Below are 22172 nucleotides of genomic sequence, written 5' to 3' on the forward strand. Positions count from 1 at the left end.
GACGTAATTTTCGCCAGTTATTTTCAGGGCCGGGAACTGGAGTTTCTCGATGTTTGTCATTTGTATTTCTAAAACACAAAATAATATATTTTATTAGAATTTCGTAATTTAGAACGAATCATTGATATTAATAATACACGCAATTACAAGGAGAAGTAATGCATAGAAAAGTAAACCGACATTAAGCGTAAATTCTCCAGGAGCAAATTCTCCAATAAAAAGACCGTACATAGAAGCAAAAATAAAAATTGCACATAAGACCAAAAATATGCGAATCATCTTTCTTGCAATGAAAAACTGGAATGGAGCGATTTGAAAATATTTGAGAGAAGATGAAATGTTTTGGAAGAGGAAATGAAGTGAAAATGAGTTGTATTTATAGATTAAAATCACTGTTCATGACCGTTGGAGAAAGGGAAAATTTTTTGAAATTTTTTCTTTGTGACAGTTGGGGTTAAATCGAGTGCACCAAAAATCAGTTTGAAAATATCGTATTAAACAGTCAATCAAATCTATAAAATTTTATAAAAATTAATAAAAGTAAAAATTATGGCAGTGAAATATTTATGTTATGACAACAAATCATGCGACGGCTCAGCCGGTCAATGCAGAGTAATAAATAAATTATACGGCGGCTCGGCCGACCAATTAACAATAAACAGAATATAAGGCGGCTCAGCCGACCAATTAACAATAAACATGATATAAGGCGGCTCGGTCGACCAATAAATTAATTAAATTATTAATAAATAATATAGGTGGTATTCCGGCCATTTTAACATGATATAAATATAGTAGAGGCGGTATACCGACCATTATAGCAAGGTATAAATGATACAAATAAATTTTACCAAAATTGAGAACGATCGTGCTGATAACTTGTTATGAAAAGAACCTGAATTTTATTGTATTGCGGAAATTTAAATAAGAGTGAAATTTTATACCCGCAGAAAAGAGATAACTCTGATATGAGATAAATATGCTAGAGAGAGAATACTTATAAAAGGGAAGAAGAGATGTTTTTGTGTGTTTACAATTGAGCGTTTTCACTTGTATATATAAGCATAAATTTACTGTGCAAATAGTTACAGCGGAACCATAATGATATTAAAGTCAAAAAATTATGCGGCCCCGTTTTCAATACGGCGACAATTTGGTTAATGTTCTGTTGAAAACTTTACTGTACCAAAATAATATTCGAATATTCTCAACATAAAACCTTATCCAAATCATAAATAAACCATGAGCACAAAAAAAATGACAGAACTTAGGTTCACCTTTAAATTTACCCCAACTTTTAAAATCAATCAAATTGATACATAAATTATTAATTAAAAAATATTAAATTAAATAAAAAATAGGTTCAAAAAATAAAAACGCTAATTTTAACGACGATAACGCTTCTAGCTGAACCCTAAACCTTAAATTTTAAATTCTAAACCATATACCCTAAATTCTAAACCCAAATCCAAATTCATAAACCCAAACCCTATACCCTAAACCCAAATCCAAACCCATAAACCCAAATTATATACCCTAAACCCAAAAACAAAACTATAAACCTAAACTTTATACCCTAAACCAAGTTCTAGACCCTAAACCCAAACCGTAAACCTTAAACCCAAATTATATATCCTAAACCCAAAACTTTAACCATAAATCAAAACGGTAAATCATAAACCCAAACCGTAACTCCTAAACTCAAAACCTATACCCTAAACTCAAATCCTAGACCCAAAACCCAAACGGTAAACTCTAAACCCAAACCACAAACTTAGATGCTAGGGTTTGGGTTAAGGTTTACGGTTTGGGTTTAGGGTCTAGAGTCTAAGACTTGGGTTTAGAATATAGGGTTTAGGTTTATAGTCTATTTTTTAGGTTTAAGGTATATAATTTGGGTTTATGGTCTATGATTAGGGTTAAGAGTATAAGATTTGAGTTTAGAGGGTTTGGATTTGGGTTTAGAATTTAAGATATAGGGTTTAGAATTTAAGATTTAGGGTTTAGGGTTTCGCTAGCTGCGTTAGCGTCGTTAAAATTAGCATTTTTATCTTTTTTAGCTATTTTTTATTTAATTTATTATTTTTTAATTAATAATTTATGTGTTATTTTGATAGGTACTAAAAGGTTAAGTGAATTTAAAGGTTCATTTAGGGGGTGAACCTAAGTTTTGTTCCAGAAAAAAAATCATAAATAAGACATTTTCTCCCCGTGAATTGTGCATCACCAATTTGCTTGGTCTGTATCAAGTCATAATTGCTTGGTCTGTATCAAGTCATAATTTGCAACTTGGACTATTCAAACGAATACACCCAAAGTTCTGAAGCTAACAACTTATATATATACACTCGCAAACTAATTCTTCTGAATATCATCTCATCTCACCTCACTACTATTAAACTCTCAGAAAACACAAAGAGCAATGAAGCTACAATTAGATATCTTGCTAGCCACGGCACTTACCATTGCGACAGTTTCAATGGTTATAGCCCAAGTCCCTCCCGATAAACAATTCAGAGTCCTCAACGAACCATCCTACGCCCCATACATCACAGAGTACGACGCTAGCTACCGTTTCCTCAGCTCAGAGAACCAGAGCTTCTTCACACTGCCTTTCCAGCTCATGTTTTACAACACCACCCCTAGCGCCTACGTCTTAGCTCTCCGAGTCGGAACCAGGCGTGACTTGGATTACACACGTTGGATCTGGGACGCAAACCGGAACAACCCCGTGGGAGATAACTCAACTCTCTCACTCGGCCGCGACGGAAACCTCGTGCTCGCTGAGTTAGACGGCCAAATAAAATGGCAGACTAACACAGCCAACAAAGGCGTCACCGGATTCAAGATCCTCCCCAATGGTAACATGGTGCTACACGACAAAAACGACAAGTTTATTTGGCAAAGCTTCGACTATCCGACCGACACGCTTCTTGTCGGCCAGTCGTTAAAACTTAACGGAGTTAATAAACTCGTTAGTCGTACATCCGACATGGACGGCTCAGATGGACCGTACAGTATGGTGCTCGGTGACAAAGGTTTAACAATGTACGTTAACAAAACCGGACAGCCGTTAGCTTACGGTGGATGGCCGTCACAGGACTTCCGCGGCACCGTCACGTTCGCCGTTAGAAGAGAGTTTGATAACTTAACGGAGCCGTCAGCTTACGAGCTCCTCCTAGAACCAGCTCCACAACCGACAACGACGAACCCTGGTAATAACCGCAGGGTACTCCAAGCCCGACCAATAGGAACTGGAAGCGGAACTATAAACCTAAGCAAAGTCAACTACAACGGAACTATCTCGTATCTAAGACTTGGATCAGACGGTAGCCTCAAGGCCTTCTCGTACTTTCCTCCCGCTACGTATCTCGAATGGGAAGAGAGTTTTGCTTTCTTCTCCAAGAACTTCGTCCGTCCATGCGGCTTGCCGTCGTTTTGCGGCGAGTTTGGATATTGCAGTCGAGGAATGTGCGTTGGGTGTCCTACACCCAAAGGTTTGTTTGCTTGGAGCGAGAAATGCTCAGCACCTAAAACGACTGAGTTTTGCGGCGGGAGAAACAAGGGTAAAACGGTAAAATATTATAAAATTGTCGGTGTTGTGCATTTTAATGGTCCGTATGTTAACGATGGACAAGGACCAGTTTCTGTAAACGAATGCAAGGCAAAATGCGATCGTGATTGCAAGTGTTTGGGTTACTTTTACAAGGAGAAGGACAAGAAATGTTTGGTCGCTCCTCTTCTTGGTACGCTCATCAAAGACGCTAACACTTCTTTTATTGGTTATATCAAATATTAGTTTGTTCTCAGCGTTATTTATTCATCAAGACCAACGTGAATTTGTAATAATTCACCGTTCAATGATGTATGACGTTTCTATTTAATCTAAAAGCATTTGGCTATATTTACCATCTATACGTATTTCCATAGATGATCAGAGTTTTACGTGATTTGTGATCTTGGGGTTTGGGGTTCTCATGAATTTCACAAAGTTTCTTATTTGAGAATCCTCTTTTGTTTTCTCACTTACTTTTCTATTTTTAAATCATGAGAATTATTTGCAGTGGAAATACTCTTAGAGAATAGCAATAGGGTTACTCAAACAAATCTATAAAGATATCCTCAAAACCTAATTTTTTATACGTTGTCCAAATTAAATGGCACTAAACCTATTTATAGTAAACGGCATACATGCATTTCATGAGTCACTTTTATATTATTTGAATATGAAGTACTTGAAAATCAAAACTTAAACTTAGAAAATATCCTAGATTCCAACTGTACCTTATCAAAATACAACTTACACACGTCACCGTCACTCCCTCTATAGCACCAATTTCTTTGAATACAAGGCAAATTGCCGTTTTAATTTTTTGAATTTTTTTTTTCTTTTGACATTTCAAACGAAGACAACCAGAGAATATTATATATAAACACACACACTCACATAAACCACTTTCAAAATCATCGTACTACCCCGAGAGACGAAGACATCATGCACTGGGTCTGACACGCGAACCGCAACAACAAGAAAACACTCCTCTCTCACTCGGTTACGGTAATCTCGTACTGGCTGAGTCAGAAAAAAATGTGATCGAGATTGCACGTCTTTAGGCTTCTCCTACGAATAGAAGGATAAGACATGTCAGATTGCTCATCTTCTCCTCACAGACATCAAAAAAACCAACACTTCTATTGAATATATCAAGTAATAGATAGAATTTTTACGAAAGTTATCAGCATTTTTATATATATCACCTAATGAATAATCAGCGAGCGGTTTATGATTCACTTTAGGGGCTGTTCGTTTCACCATTTGTCATCTCCATTCACATGATTCATTTACATGATCTATTCAGATGATTCATTTAGATTTTTGTGACTGTTTGTTTGTCCATCCAAATAACTCATCTAGATGAATCATCTAAATTGATCTTATGTTTGTTTCTTTATTTTCATTTCCATCCAAATTAGTTTAGTAAATAAACTACCAAAATACCCTTGTGTTGTTTTAATCATATGTTTGATATTAATTTTAGCTGTATTATCTTTAATTATTTAGTTTTATATATTTACATTAAAATTGTTAGTCTTTTGTGTTTATTTTCCAACCAACTAATACTAGTATGTTAAGAGCATGATTATTGAAAGGTTCTTAGGATGAGGTTCTTAACGGAATATAAGAACCCGTCTCTTAACTTTTAACTAAAAAAGTTAAGAACCGGTTCTTAACTTTTTAGTTAAAAGTTAAGAGACGGGTTCTTATATACCGCTAAAAATCTCACTCTAAGAACCCTCCAATAATCATGCTCTTAAGCCTATATTAAAAAAAACTAATACTAATGTGTAGAAAATTTCAAAGATTTTTTTTCTCAAAAAAAACTAATATTCAGTATACATTTTGTTTGAAGTCTATTAGTTTTTCCCTTTTACGTTAGATTCATGTTTTTTATGGACTTTCAAATTCAAACCAATTAATAATTAGTGGATTGGTCCTAACTCTTTATATATTAGTCAATGTTCCATTAAATTTTCGATGTGGGATATGTAACCCTAATATTTTACAATACGACGCTAATGCTTTTTTTGAGCAAAATGCCTCTAATGCTTTTGCATTAAAAATGTCGAGACAAATATTTGTTGTACATTTCATATTTTCTTTTCCTTGATGATACTACGATTAATCGATATTGTTGTACATTTCATATTTTCTTTTCCTTGATGATTTGATTGCCAAATTTTGCCGTGGGGCCGTTCTCTATGCAGAAGACTGATTGCTCGGTTTTTCTTTTTTTTTTTATGGTCAGGAGAAAAACTCAAAAACACATGACCCAATAAGATATAGTTTTCAATGAATTCGGAAGAATCAAAACAAAGGACAAATAGTAGTATCGTTTTGCAGCTCTCGCTACGGGTATTACTTGAATACATTGATATTTCAAAGTGGACCATACGTTATAGAAAGTTCAGCGTAACACAGAAAACAGTTTTTGAATGATTGTGTTAATTGTTCTTTCATATTATTGTTTTCTTTTGATACACATAAATAGTGCGGCAATATTCGATGTATGACAATGATTGCTAAGCTGAATGGAAACATGATAATAAATATTTAAATAAAGTTGAAATAGTTACCAATTCTTAAATGCTAACTGTACATATCATCAAATGAAGAGAAAATAATCTGATAGGTCTATCGGTTGAAAAATAAAGAACTAAAGCACCCTAGTAATTTGATGCGCCATCTCCTGTCTCTCTAGTCTATCATTAGTTAACCTGATATTCCAAAAAGCATCTACGTAATTTGCATTTCACTTACTTAATTTATATATACATCTACGTGTTACATGTTTTCTTTCTTTGAATATGTTGTAAACAGATAAGAGAAGACAAGAGAAAGAGACGAATTGGTGTTTTTTGAACTTTTTGTATAAGGATACAGTACGAGGGTTTAGCTTGAAAACCAAGTACATGTAAATTTTGGTGAACAAGATTTTTTATAATTGACATCACAATAAATATAACACTTCCCCGTGATGTCAATTATGCGCGTATGATGCTGCCTCGTCAAAAACTTTACCAGAAAAATCCAGTGGGAAAAACCATGGTTAAGGGAAAAAGAGTGCAGCGCGCAATTACTTCCTCTCATGTATACAAACGTCAAGATCCTTAAGACGACGTAATCCGATAAGATGAACCAACTTCTTGAAACTAGAAGTGGGTAGCGCTTTGGTGAATAAGTCAGCTAAATTGTCACTTGAACGAACTTGAACGATACGAACATCTCCATTCTTCTGTAGATCATGGGTGAAAAAGAATTTCGGTAGAATGTGCTTTGTCCTGTATCCTTTGATGTATTCATCTTTGAGTTGAGCGATACATGCAGCATTATCCTCATACATGACTGTTGGGGATTCTTTCCCTGTAGATAGACCACAATCTTCCCGTATATGTTGAATGACGGATCTTAACCATACACACTCGCGACTAGCTTCATGAATGGCTAAAATCTCTGTGTGGTTGGAAGAAGTAGCTGCAATTGTTTGTTTCATCGAACGCCAAGATATAGCAGTTCCACCACAAGTAAACACATATCCTGTTTGTGATCTAGCATTGCGGGGATCAGACATGTATCCAGCATCTGCAAAACCAATCAAACCTTCTGTGGATGGGTTATGAAAGAATATTCCCATGTCTTTCGTACCTTGGAGGTATCAATGTATATGTTTAATCCCATTCTAATGCCTACGAGTTGGGCATGAACTAAACCTTGCCAATAGATTCACTATAAATGATATATCAGGTCTTGTATGACTGGCAAGGTACATTAATGCCCCTATAACACTTAAGTATGGTACTTCAGGACCAAGAACTTCTTCATTCTTCTCTCTAGGGCGGAAGGGATCTTTATTCACATCGAGTGATCTTACCACCATTGGACTACTCAAAGGATGTGCTTGATCCATAGAAAATCGTTTAGCCATCTTTTCTGTGTAAGTTTCTTGATGCACTAAGATTCCATTCTTAAGGTGCTCAATTTGTAGTCCAAACAAAACCTTGTTTTTCCAAGATCTTTCATCTCAAACTCTTTCTTCAAGTAATCCATTGTAATTGAAATCTCTTTAGGAGTTCCAATAATGTTTAAATCATCAACATACACTGCAATTATAACATATCATTTCTCAAATCTCTTTATAAAGATACATGGACTGATAGGATCGTTTTTATAGCCTTCTTTCAACAAGTACTCACTTAGGAGATTATACCACATACGTCCTAATTGTTTCAGTCCATAAAGAGATCGATTTAACTTTATGCTATAACTTATTCGAGAATTAGAATTTGCTGCTTCTGGCAGTTTAAATCCTTTTGGGACTTTCATGTAAATGTCAGTACCTAGTGGGCCATATAAGTAAGCTGTGACTACATCCATTAAGCGTAAATCAAGTCCTTCCTTTATCACAGAGTGATAAGGAACCTGAATGTAGTAGCATCCACCACATGAGAGTATGTCTCTTCATAGTCAATTCCTGGTATTTGTGAAAATCCTTGAGCAACTAAATGTGCTTTTTATCTCACAATCTCACCATTTTCATTCCTCTTTCACACAAAAATCCATTTATATCCCACTGATTTTACACGTTTAGGTGTACGGACTACAGGTCCAAACACTGCTATTTTTGCAAGAGATTTAAATTCAGCATCTATTGATTCTTTCCATCTTGGCCAATCACTTCTTCGTGTACACTCTTCAATAGATTTTGGTTCATGATCCTCATCCATAAGATCAACTGCTACATTATATGCAAAAATATCATCGACGTCGATTTGCTTTCGGTTCCATTTCATTCCAGACATGACATAGTTAGTTGAGATCTCTTCATTATCAGGTACCTAAATTTCTTCTTGTGTCATGTTCTCTTTTGGATATTTTTCATTTGTAGTTATTACCTCGGTTTCATTATTACCAATTTTTGCTCCTTTCTTTTTCGAGGATTTTTATCTTTAGAACCGATAGGTCTACCATGCTTCAGGCGTACCTTAGACTCATTAGCATGTTGATTTTGTCCTTCTTGAACATTCATTCTAACTGGAGCATTTACAGCTGGGATATGTGACATGGTCACTCTTTTTGGGTCAGTAAATGCATCTGGCAACTGGTTTGCTAAGCTTTGTAAATGAATTATCTTTTGGACTTCTAAGTCACATTCTTTAGTTCGAGGATCAAGATGAGATAATGATAATTCATTCCAGTTAATATCTTTTCCCAATGTTGGAAAAACAGACTCATTAAAATGACAGTCTGCGAATCGGGCCTTAAATAAATCCCATGTGGATGGCTCTAAATATTTAATTATTGATGGAGAATCATATCTAACATATATTCCTAACCTTCGTTGAGGTCCCATTTTAGACCGTTGTGGTGGAGCAGTCGGAACATATACTGCACATCCAAATATCTTAAGATGGGAAATATTTGGCTCCTGACCAATAATCAATTGTGATGGGGAGAATTGATGATTACTCGTTGGCCTTATGCGAATCAACGCTGCTGCATGTAATATAGCATGCCCCCATGCAGAGACTGGGAGTTTTGATTTCATAAGCAATGGTCTAGCAATCAACTGAAGACGTTTAATTAACGATTCAGCTAAACCATTTTGTGTGTGAACATGTGCTACATGATGTTCAACACTTATCCCAATAGACACGAAATAATCATTAAAAGCCTGAGACATGAATTCACCAGCATTGTTTAGGCGAATTGCCTTAAGGGGAAAATCTGGAAAATGTGCTCGTAATTTGATCAATTGAGTAAGCAGTCTCGCAAACGCCAGGTTTTGCGAGTTGATAACAAAGAAACATGTGACCCTCTTGTTGATGTGTCAATTAGAACCATAAAATATCTAAAGGTTCCACATGGTTGGTGAATCAGCCCACAAATGTCTCCTTGAATAAGTTCCAGAAAATTTATTGATTCATGAATTATCTTGGCTGGTGAAGGCCTTATAATCAATTTGCCTTGAGAACAAGCAGCAAATGAATAATCATTAGGAAGAATCTTCTGGTTCTTCTGTGGATGCCCACATGAATTTGTGATTATCTTTCGCATCATTGTTGAACCGAGATGACCTAACCGATCATGCCAATCAGTAATATTTTCAGTAAACTTCTGGTTTACTATGGCATTTGCCTCAATTGCACTAATCTTAGTGTAATACAATCCAGTGGAGAATGTTGGTAGTCTTTCTACTACTTTCTTAGAGACATGAATAATACTTATAATGTGAAGAAATTCAATATTTCCTTCATTCATAGTCTCAATATGATATCCATTTCTGCGAATATCTTTAAAACTCAGTAAGTTTCTTTGAGACTGAGTGGAATACAATGCATCAATAATTTCAAGTTATGCTCCCATAGGAAGTATTATGTTTGCTCTTTCGGAGCCTTCAATTATCTTTGCACTACCTGTTATAGTGCTCACACTTGCTTCTCTATTTATTAAATGAGAAAAATATTTCTTATTTTTCAGAATTGTGTGACTAGTAGCACTGTCTGCTAAGCATAAATCTCCACCATCCATTTCTCTTCAATAAATAAATAAAATAAATTATAATCTCATATAAAATAATAAAATAGATTAAATTCATTAATGCAAAAGAAACAACATCATAGTAAATAAAAACCAAAGCCAATAACTAAAAGCCAAATAATTAAAAGTCAATAAATAAACTAAAACAAAGCATCTCTTAAATAGTTATTGCTCAATCACTTTTTCTCTTCGTCAATGAAAAAATCGGAAAGGTCAAGGTGAGTGGCATCACCGAAATCAAAGTCATCCTCTCTACCTTCGTACACCATGTTTGTTTCCACATTCTTTCCCTTTTGTTTTACTGACTGTTGATACAAGGTAACAAGATGTGTTGGTGTACGGCACGTACGAGCCAAATGGTCTTTACTTCCACATCGGTAGCATTCATTTTCTTGTTTGTCACCATCTTTCTTTTCCCACTTCCGGTGAGAGTTAGAGTTCTTAAAAGAAACTCCTCGAACTCGAATTTGACCATATCCACGTCCACGTGTATCTCTACGACCATGTCCACGACCACGACCACGATCGCGACCACTAGTGTAGCCATTTCCGTGGCCAGTGTTGTTCTGTTCAGTCAATGGAGCAAAACCAGTTGGACGTAGTCCATGATTTTTCATCAAAAGCTCATTGTTTTGCTCAGCCACAAGGAGACAAGATATAAGTTGGGAATTCTTCTGGAATCCCTTTTCACGATATTGTGTCTGCAGGACAACATTATTTGCATGAAAAGTAGAGAATGTCTTATCTAACTTTCAGCTTCCGTGATTTTCACCCCACATAACTCCAACTTGGAAGTAATTTTGAACAAGGCTGAGCTGTAATCACTTACAGACTTAAAGTCTTGTAATCTCAGATGTGCCCATTCATAACGAGCTTTAGGTAAAATCACAGTTTTCTGGTGATCATACCTTTCCTTTAAGTCGTTCCAAAGGACTTGTGGATCTTTCACTGTCAAATACTCATTTTTGTGATCTCCATGGAGGTGATGATGAAGGAATATCATAGCCTTCGCTTTATCTTGATTTTGGGCTTGATTTCCTTCTAGGATTGTACCTTCAAGTCCCTTTGCACTAAGGGAAAATTCGGCATCTAATGCCCCAGCCAAATAGTTGTTTCCAGTGATATCAAGAACTTCGAATTCAAGACTAGTAAAGTTCGACATAGCTCACTGAAATAATAAAATAATAATCAAATTTTATAAATAAAATAAGTCAAAATGAAATCATCCTTATTAAAAAGTAAATAAGCTATATATGCGTACATGATGTTAGGAGTTTTCAAGGCTCCTAAGACAAATGATGTAGTATAAAAGATTGTTGAACCAATTCTTAGGGATTTCAAAGCACTGAGAATGGAAGTACTCACTTAATCTAAGTGCAACCGGTGATTTAAAAGATTTCTAAACTAATGATTATTGATAATGCAGTTGCACAATAATAAAAGCGATAAATGAAGTAACTTTCTTGACTAAGGGAAAAGAGAACTCATGGGCATAGGGATTAGACCTTGGGTGATCAAGTTTCGAACTAAGGATGGCAAACGATCAATCAAACTATCAACCTTAAGTTTAGACACAGTTCTAAACAAGCTCTATGTGTAGATGAATGTTCATTTACTAACACATTTCAAACATCAAATGTCTTTGGTTGAATAATATGAAAGCAATCATTACTAACAAGTCTAATGGCTATCTTAGCACCTCTAACAACAAATGTCTTTGGCAAAGTATGCTAAAAGCTTAGAAGAGTTGTCTCAGGCATTTCATCAAACACCTTTTGGGTGGAAAATGCCTAAAGATCAACTTTAGAGAGGCCAACTCAGAAGATGCATTATGAATACTCTACTAGCAAGGACTAAGAATGATCTACACTAAAACATCCCAAATCTAACCTAATCACCCTTAATCTCCCTAACCCATGAATTCAAAAGGTCATTACTCACTAATCTACATGATTCCTCTTAAACTCATATTAGATTTCAGATTAATCATGTTGAGAAATACAGAGAATCGATATGAAAACAACATGATTGCAATAACAAAAATAATCAATTGAATCAAAGAGATGAACTTTCCAAGAGGTTTTTGGTGGTTTTCTTAAGATAAAAGATAATCCGCCTCCAATGGCTTACAAAAGGTACTTAAACATAGGTTTAGAAAGTGTAAAACGTGCATAACAAATGACCAAAAGGCCCTTGATTAATCAAAAGTTCAACCAAATAATTGAAGCACAGCGACCTCGGCACATCGCTCCGGGAGGTCGCTCTGGGTGTTGGGATCGACCTCAGATCGTCGCTGCGAGACGTCGCTCTGAGTCTATTTTTGCACTCCAAAACGATGAAATGGCGAGCGACCTCGTGAGGTCGCTCTGAGAGGTAGGGCACAGCGAGTTCATGGCGTCGCTCCGGTAGGTTCGCTCCCATGCACTGCTCGTCCAATGATCACCTTTATCACTTCTTTTGAGTTCCAAATGCACCCAAATGTCTCCAAGAACTCCATGTGGTACTCCAATACCTAATAAAGACTCATGTATGCAAAATGCAACCTAAACATGGCTAAATCCTAGTCTATATGATCAAAATGCACATATGTGAATGAATAACACAATGAAAATATGCAAGATATCAGTACAAAATGTATAAGGCAATATCAATATTCTATAATCATTGCATTAACGTTTCTCACAAGTAAAAAATATTGATTCAAGATTCCATACAAATAAAATATTCTCAAGTTATTCCAGTTTAGCTAAAAGAAAGAAATAATAATAATCATGCTCCACAAAACTAAACGTGTTACCAAACTATCAATCTACACGGCAAGGCAATAATGAGTTAACAATCTACATGTATTAATGTGCTAAAATAAACTCGTGTCATGTTGACCAATTAAAGCGAAGCATATCCCTTATATATTATTTGAGAATCATTACAACTTCTTTTTGTAACCACTTGTCATCACTAGAATGATTCTTAGAATCATTAGATAAATATGTTGGTCCATCTAATTATATAATAAGTTTTTTATTAAAGTAACAATAAATTCATCATTAATGTACTTTATTATTTACTTAAATAAAATTTACGGAATTGTCTAATGTGGCTAAAGTATATATGACAATTAATAATTTTGAAAAATAAATATTTGATAAAAAAATAGTGTATCTTCTATCATATTTGTTTAATTTTAAACTATTAAATAAATTAAACAACCACAATAACCATATAATAAAAATTTAGATTTTTATGTATATGTTATATTTTGAATTTTTACAAACGGCTATAAATTACTAAAACTGTTAAAAGTCTCACATTCAAATTTTATGATCCATGGTTTAAAATTTTTGTTATAACAAAATACAAATGATTACAAAAATTATATAAGTAAAAAATTCTAATTTAATTAATTATTAAGATTAATATATATATCGTTTTAAATTAAACTATAAACCATATAAAATACAATATTTTAGTTTCAAAATTTACTTTGAACAATTTTTTTGATAAAAGTTTTGAACGATCATTGACAACTTATCTTTTTTTTTAAATTATAAATTACTAAAACTATTAATCCCATAATGAAAATTTTGTTATCAGTAATTTAAATTTTTTTCTATAAAAGATACAAATGATCAAAAAACTATATGAGTAGAAATCATCATTTAATAGACATTAATATTAAAAATATACTAAAATATAATATCTATGTTAGTATCATTTAAATTTAATAACATATCCTATTAAATAAAAAAAATATTTTTTGGATTAATAAAATTGATCTATATGTTCACACCAGTTTAATTATATATTTAATAGTTACTGACTTTTAATTATTTAATATATATATTTATTATTTCATAATATGTAAAATATTTAATACATAAAATAATTTATATATATAATGTTGATCCCACGCAAAGCGCAGATCTTAACCTAGTCTATATGTTAAAGAATAATATTATGGGATGCAGCCGTAAAAACAATCTACATTATAATAGGGTAGTTGTATCACTCATGATGCGACACGTCAGCGATATGTGGATTTCACTTTTAAAAAGTGTGAAAAAGTGTTAAGTCTGTGACTCGAACCCGGGTTATTTAGATCTAAACAACAACATTTATACCACTGAGCTAAATGATTCTTTGTACATTGATGGCTGAAACAAATATATATTTATGAAGGTTGGAAACCTTTGTTTCTTCGACACTAAGATGTAAAGAATTACTAATCACGATTACCTTACTAGCAGAGTTCTTTTGCACAGCTATTGTCAGTGGAATTAACACTGGAAATTGATTGTGCTATATTTCATGTTTCAAATGCTAACGCAAGCTCCAATGTTGATTCTTAGCTTTAACATGCCAAAATCACAATGCAGTGGGTGTTGTAAGGTAATTCAGTAGGCACAAATGTTCAGTTGAAAAAAATTCTAAACTGTATTTATGCATCAAACTTATCATCTGTAACATAATAATATGTTTTTTCTGTGCTAGGAACCATTTGTAAATAAATGTCTCGGATGTATATAACTGCTTAGTTTGTTGCTTTTGGCAGTGAAATCACTAAGCTTGCAATGTGTCAGGACAGAAAAAGCATCTCAGCTGATGGTTAGCTTTACTATTTCGTTGGTTTCTTTTTCCTATTATATTGGATGAATTATTTTAGCTAACAAATATCGCAACAGAGCGCTGACAATAACTCTAATAGATTTATATATACATTTAGAATGAGAAGTTTGGTGAGAACAGGAACAAGTACTTCTGTCACGCTATCGGACAGTTATATTTCAAGAGAATTGATTTCTTATATTTCCCATAATCAGTAAGATTTTAAATGTTTTGTTTACTTTGCACTCATACCTCATTTTCCGTCTAACTTCTCGGTGCTACTATATAATGATCAAGTCATTTAATGCACAAATAGGCAAGTGGGGATGTTACGTTGGGTGCTTGGTTTATTGGGCTTGGCTATACAAAGTCTGTTGTGACTCTAAAACTTTTACCTCATTTAACATTGATTCTGGTTCTTGAGAGAATTGAAGATTGTGAATGAAAGGCACAAGCAGGGAACATATGTGTAGCTGTGTTCGACTCGACATGTAGCGGTATCTGCAGATCCGATGATCCCATTGTGGAGGTTAACATGCAATGTGTTGACCTGAAAATCATTATTTGGAAGCTACATTTCGAGGCATTTCCTCAACATATAAATAGACCATAGACAGAGTTTGATATTTATAATACTCAGTGATCATGGAGTCTGCAGAAAACAATCCTTTTCATATTCTATATGGAACCGAGAGATATGTCCTTTGTTTGATGATTGTATTATGATAGCTACTAACATAGGAGATGACTAGAGAAAGAGAAATGAGTATGAAACTCTTATATGGGTAGCTTGTGTAAACACATTTGAGTTTATTAACAGTTGTGACAAGCAATTATGTTTATAGTAAAGGAAACCCGCCGCAGCGTCAATAACAAATGCGCCTGTTTTTTTGTTGTCTGGGATTGAAATAGCTTATGGGTTTTCTAAAACAATATAATTGATTTGACTAAAGCTATCTTGGATGACAAAAAGAAGGATTGCAAGTTTAATAACTTCTACTTTATACTTTAATTTCAACTAAATTATAATCAGTCTTTTATCCATATCATCTTAGTTATAATCGTAAGGATTTATTAGAATAAATAAACAGTTTCAACAATGTTTAATATGTGATTTAATAAACAAAAGAACATGTAGGATTTTTAGGATTTAAAGAGATTGGAGACAATAGTTAATGAATATGAAAAGAATACGAAGCAGATGATGAAAAATGATTAGAGCAAATTAGTTGCAACACAGAGCTAAGCGAGATAAAAATATCAATCAATAAAAAATGAAAGAAGAATGAGCATGGTTAAGTTATTACACAAGCTAAAACTAAGACAAATCAAACGACAGAACGTGAAAACAAATGTAAACAAGACAAGAGGAGATGGTGAAGATAAAATGCATTGAAAAACTGAATGCTAGATTAGTAAAAAAGAGACAAAAATAGATTAAAATGCAAAAACTCTGCGCCTTAGCGCGGGTAACGATCCCTAGTATTAATAAAATTATGGTATGCAGCCATAAAATTCTAAGATCAATGCAGCTGTTAATAGCTAGCATTTATAAGAATTAAAATGTGTACAAGCGATGTGATTAACTACTACTCCCTCTGTTTTTTATTGTAAATAGTTTTAGATGAATGCACAAATATTAAGAAAGTTATTAATTTTTCCAAAAGTAGCATTTGATATATAAATTAGGTGTAGTTAAACCAATCATAAATAAGTATATATTATTTGATTGATAATACTATACCCAATAAAAGTAAAAATTACTTAAAATTACGAAATCTATTTATATTTTGAAACAAACAAATTTTGCTTAAACTACTTACGATAAAAAACAGAGGGAGTATGATTTAAATTTTAAAAGCATTGGTAGTTCACATGTTTAATAATAAACCATGAATCTATAGCCGTATTCAATTTAAAGATAGCGATTGGTTATAACTATAGACAACTATATAAAATAACAATAAAAGAGTATTAAGCCATATAAAAGAAGTAATAGCGTATGATTACTCGTGATTCGGTTTATAACGTCGATATGATCTCAACGAGATTCAATGATTTTCATTCCTTGAAAACAAGGTCGAATCAATATGGTCGACTAAAAACTTATAAACTCAATCAATCAAGTATGTGTCTGAACTATCAATCCATTCTTACGAACCATGAATTGATAATAAGCATGATTTGAAAGAGGATTGAACAAAAACTAAAAATATAACAGAATAAAAATCTATACCTATTAGCTCAAGATAGTTTATTCATGCTATAAAGTGTTGTAAATTTTCTATAATTGACATCACAGTAAATATAAGAGAATAAATATTTTACGCGTTTGTTTGGTTTAAAATAATATCAGTGGTGACTTTATGTTTAACTAAAACGAGCTTGATGATAAAACTGATTTATTCGAGGTTGATTATTTAGTGAACGTACACTAGATTTTGCTAAAAAGAAGTTTTTTTTTTTGTATAGAATTCTAGTTTTATAGTCTTTTACAGTTGTTGATTTGATGCTGCTCTATATATTATATTCCCATCAAAGAGTTTACGTGAGAATATAATATAATTATTTCTTGTTAGTGTAGTGAATTTTCTAAAGTTTTTCCCCACTATCATTAACATACTTTCTCTATATTCATCTCTTCTTCTCCTTCAAAGACTTAAAATACATACAAAAAATTACAAAAAATCTTATGAAGCATCTGTCCTAGTCATGTAGTGATCATCATCGAATCAAGAATTCAACAAGAGCCGATCAAAGCCATGGCTAGTCCTAGCAACAAAGGCAAAAACATAGCAGAAAGATCCACGTCTGAACAACCGCAGCCGCAGCAACCACAACCACCTCCTAATTCACCAGCGTTAAGCCGGTACGAATCACAGAAACGTCGAGACTGGAACACGTTTTGTCAGTACCTTCGTAACCAGCAGCCACCAGTACACATCTCACAGTGCAGCTCTAACAACATCCTAGACTTCCTCCAATATCTTGACCAGTTTGGAAAGACAAAGGTTCATGCACATGGATGTATTTTCTTCGGACAAGTTGAACCAGCAGGACAGTGTAACTGTCCTTTAAAACAAGCGTGGGGGAGTTTGGATGCTTTGATCGGGCGGCTGAGAGCAGCATACGAGGAGAACGGAGGGTTTTCGGAGAGAAACCCATTTGCCGGCGGCGGGATTAGGGTTTTTCTAAGGGAAGTGAGAGATTCACAGGCCAAGGCAAGAGGAGTTCCGTACAATAAAAGGAAGAAGAAGAGGAGGAATCCTATGCAGAGTCATGATGTTGAAGATGGTACTACGGGGACTAGTAGCTCCAACTTGCCATCTTAGCAAGCAAACAAACAAAAAACATATAATAAAACAAAAGTTGGGGTCAATTAATGGTAAGCATTTATTTCCCTATATATTTAATCTCTGTTAGTTTGCAATTATTTATCACGTTTGATCTATTCGCAATTCTACATATGTATTTGAAATAGATCTCCACAGAAGCTCTTGTTGCATACTTTTATCTTCATATATACGTCAAATTATAAGATTAAAGCTATTGTTAAGATCATTCATATTAACATGTGAACCGCTAGAATATGATTTATAATCTTCTAATTATATATTAACATGTGAATGATGTGATTCATAGTCACTTTTGTTAACTATATGTATGTGGGTTATATATATTTTCATGAAAACGAATTGTGATTATTCAACATAGTCACTTTTAATGTATTTGGGGATCTTAGGTAGCCTTTGCTAGTTTTAGCCCCTCTAGATTCAAGTAACTCTTGTATCACAATGTCATTTCTATGAATTGATGAATTCACATCTTGACAAAAAAAAAGCCTAGAGGCACACACACTCGCAAGAAAACCCTAGTGTCGGCCTAGATAGGTATACGTTTTGTATTTATGAAATGTATAAACATAGATTATAAATATGCTGCAATAAAATGGCGCTATCAATTGAAATACATCATTTTTACAGTATAGATTTTATATGAAAAATCTTTTATCATATTGACAGTTTGTAGACTTTTTGTTGTTGTTGATTGATTTGTAATTCTGTAGACTTTTTAATATCATACTCTATTACTTTTAATTTAATCGTGAATCTTAGTCTATTCTTAAACATGCCTGCCTGCTTGCTTCGCACGTACTGTTATGGTGTAGTGATAAAAAAGAGAGTCATACCATGGATTAAGCCCACCCCAATGGCGTTCCAATTTTGTCTTATTAATTCAATAATTAGAATTAGAATAGATCAAAATTTGATTTGCAATCTAACTTTAAACACAAATGCAAAATTAGTTTGTATGATTATAATAGTCATGGCCTATATCACATATATATAGTCTTCCCGTGCTTCGTGCATATGGTGTTAGTATTTTTGGTTGTGGATGGTGTGCGCAAGTGTTTCTTGTGTCTACTTGACAAAAGGAAAAGTGTTTCTTGTGTGTGTTGCTAGAATCCTGGGTTTGATACAAAATGCTGTGTGATGCATGAGATATGGTTGATTAATAATGAAAACCGCCTGTTCTTTGAATAAGTTTATCCCATTTGAAAGTGGTTAGTTGATAGTGAACCGATGGGTTATGATATGGCTTGACTGTTGGCATTTGTTCCCAATCTGATGTAAAATTTTCTCGCAGACTATTAATTTTTAAAGTGTCTTGAATCTTTGGTACGGTATGCTTTTCAGGATTATGAAAATATTTTTATCGGAATAATAAATGTTTTATAGGAAAAATCATGTTTTGAGGTAAGTATATACGAGTTTAACAGATTGTAAATTTATTTATTCACATTATCAATATACAAATCTTAAATAGGTATTTGCCTTAATTTGTTTTGCCCTCTTTGAGTTCTTTGTTTTCTCCGAAGTAAATTCACATTTGTACACTTCCAATATTTTCCCACAATCTTTGGTTTCCTTAGTTATAGTGGTCAATATTTATTGCAAGTATACTTTATTTGATTTGATTCTTATGGATTTACCTTACTTTTCGACATAGAATGCTCCTCCGACCATAAGTTAATCAATTAATATTTGTGTCTAGATATATTTAGATGTTACTCTTTATCAAAAAATAAACTACAACTAGATTTTGATCCGTGTAACCGCGCGGGTGTTTGTTTTCACTTTTCTATACATAAATTATTGTTTTAGAACATAAGTGGTATATATTTTTAACGTTAATCATATACTTAAATATTTATATAACTATTTCAAATACAATAATTTTATAATTTACATGTTATAATTAATCAATTGTTTAAACCGTATGTATTTGTCACTTCTTATTATATATTTATCTTATTGTATTTGCATTTAGTTATTAAGCAAAATAATATATTCATGAGAAAATATATTTAAAAATTATTTTGTATTTAATTTATACTAAATTCTGACCCGTCTTTCAAAACTGAATTTTTTACCAATATTTTTATACTTATACATTTTAGATAATATATTATTATATATACAAAAGTCTAAGATATGTTAATTTTTAGACATGTATTATATAGTTTGTTAATTTTAAGCCGTTCTATCATAATATTATATTTTTAAATAAATAATTTATATTTATGAAAATAAAGTTTATAAATTTATCAATTGAATATAATTTTATCATATTTATTTTAGTATAATAATTTTATTTTAACATGATCATGACTATAAATTGATAAAATAGGATATAATTTATTTATTTTAATTTTTAAACGATAACTTAAAATACATTAAGTTATTGTTAAAATATTCTTACACAGATTTATTAGAATTTTTAAAATATAATATGTAAATATATATTATATTTAAAATGAAAATATATTATGATTAAAGTAGTTACAAAGATTTTATATTATTAACTTTAAAGAAATACATGTTAATTTTTATACATATATTGTATAGTTTGCTAATGTTAACTCATCTTACCAACATATTAGATTTTATTTTTGAACATAAATATTTTATAATTACGAAAATAAAATATATAACATATATAAATTTAATACAATTTTATTATGTTTAGCTCAATATAATAATTTTATTTTAATATGATTGATTATGATTATATAATAAATAAAATATTATAGATTTTTTTATTTTTCATTTTATAAACGATAACTGAATATATTAATGTATAATAATATTTTAAACTAATTTCAAATTAGTGAAAATATTTAAATATAATTTCGAAAATGAAGATCGTGTAAAAATCTTTTAAAACAGATTTGTTAGAATTTTAAAATAAATATATTTATATTTAAAATGAAAAGATATCAAAAGACATTATGATTAAAATATTTTAAAGATTCTATTTATTATTAGTCTTAATAAAATACATTTAATAAGATTTCTAAATGACGGTCCAAATTAAAAAAATATACATGAAAGAAGTCATGACTTCTGTTTTAATATATAAGATACTACGCTTTGGGTCTTTGACTTCTTTAGATTAAAAAATGAACCATCTCATTAGTTTTATGTTAGTTATTACTATTAGAGATTTTACCGCGCTACCCGCGGTTTGTTTGTTTATAAATTAATGTTTAAAAGATGTAAGTTTTAAATTTTCATACATATAAAAACTTATCTTATATATTGATTATAAATATATCATTCTTTGTGATTAACTATTTTCTATAATTTTTAACCGGTCAAAATTCAGTAATCATAATTTATTTATTTCGAAGTTTACAATTTACAATTTACAATTATAACCTAGTAAAAATACATTGAGAATGTAAAAAAATAAATATCTTTTAAAACTTTTTTTGTTATCCAAAACATTGATAATTTTGAAATAGAGGGAGTATAACTTAAACATAGAAGTTTAAAATAGAGTACTTTTATTATGTGCTATATTATATCATTTATTTGTTTTAATATGATAGTTCAATTTTAAAATGTGTTTGGTATTTATTATTTTGTAAATAGGTGTTTATTATAATACTGTAAAACCTGTGGAAGATTTCATTATAAACGATTTCATGCTTAGATACTACATAAAGTACTTTGGATTGATTATGTGCATTACACATGCAGATATATTTGTCATTAGTATTGTGTATAAAATACACAACCTTGCAATATCGTATGTATCTTAGAGTATAAACATACTTTGATTATTATTTTAGACTCTTAAAGTTAAATATTAAGCAGTTTATGATGGAGGTAGTATAGCGAGAAGCCAAATGCATAAATTGGTAATGATCTAACCTAAATTGACCTTTACACAAACTTAATTGGTATAATATTATAAATAAAGATGGAAATCTAATAGTATATACATAATAGAATGGAGGTAACAATTAAAGAAAATCTTCGCAATGTAATTTTTTAGATTTAAAAGTTTTTTTTAATACCCAAAACTTTCTTTTATAAATAGTAATTGCTATTTAATTTTTTTTTTTTAATTTTTGTCCAAAGTCCTAATTTATTATTAATAAATTAGTTAAATAATTTGTTTT

At 32.0% G+C, this 22172-nt stretch overlaps 3 protein-coding genes across 3 annotated transcripts; 2 read left to right on the forward strand and 1 right to left on the reverse strand.

Moving 5' to 3' along the window:
* The first annotated feature begins 2350 nt into the window (after positions 1-2350).
* On the forward strand, positions 2351-3915 carry LOC106296532 (epidermis-specific secreted glycoprotein EP1-like). Its single transcript, XM_013732679.1, has one exon. The coding sequence runs from the start codon at positions 2423-2425 to the stop codon at positions 3797-3799; it is 1377 nt and encodes a 458-aa protein (XP_013588133.1). The 5' UTR covers positions 2351-2422; the 3' UTR covers positions 3800-3915.
* Positions 3916-10272: 6357 nt separating this feature from the next.
* Positions 10273-11258, reverse strand: LOC106297831. Its single transcript, XM_013733990.1, has 2 exons — positions 10926-11258; positions 10273-10797 (listed from the first exon to the last, which is right to left on the reverse strand). The coding sequence occupies exons 1-2, from the start codon at positions 11256-11258 to the stop codon at positions 10273-10275; spliced, it is 858 nt and encodes a 285-aa protein (XP_013589444.1).
* A 6036-nt stretch (positions 11259-17294) lies between these two features.
* On the forward strand, positions 17295-18216 carry LOC106299007 (protein LIGHT-DEPENDENT SHORT HYPOCOTYLS 7-like). The gene has a single exon (XM_013735136.1). The coding sequence runs from the start codon at positions 17464-17466 to the stop codon at positions 18031-18033; it is 570 nt and encodes a 189-aa protein (XP_013590590.1). The 5' UTR covers positions 17295-17463; the 3' UTR covers positions 18034-18216.
* Positions 18217-22172: the final 3956 nt, after the last annotated feature.

This window comes from Brassica oleracea, chromosome C6 (assembly GCF_000695525.1).
Source record: "Brassica oleracea var. oleracea cultivar TO1000 chromosome C6, BOL, whole genome shotgun sequence".
Taxonomy (NCBI): Eukaryota; Viridiplantae; Streptophyta; class Magnoliopsida; order Brassicales; family Brassicaceae; genus Brassica; species Brassica oleracea.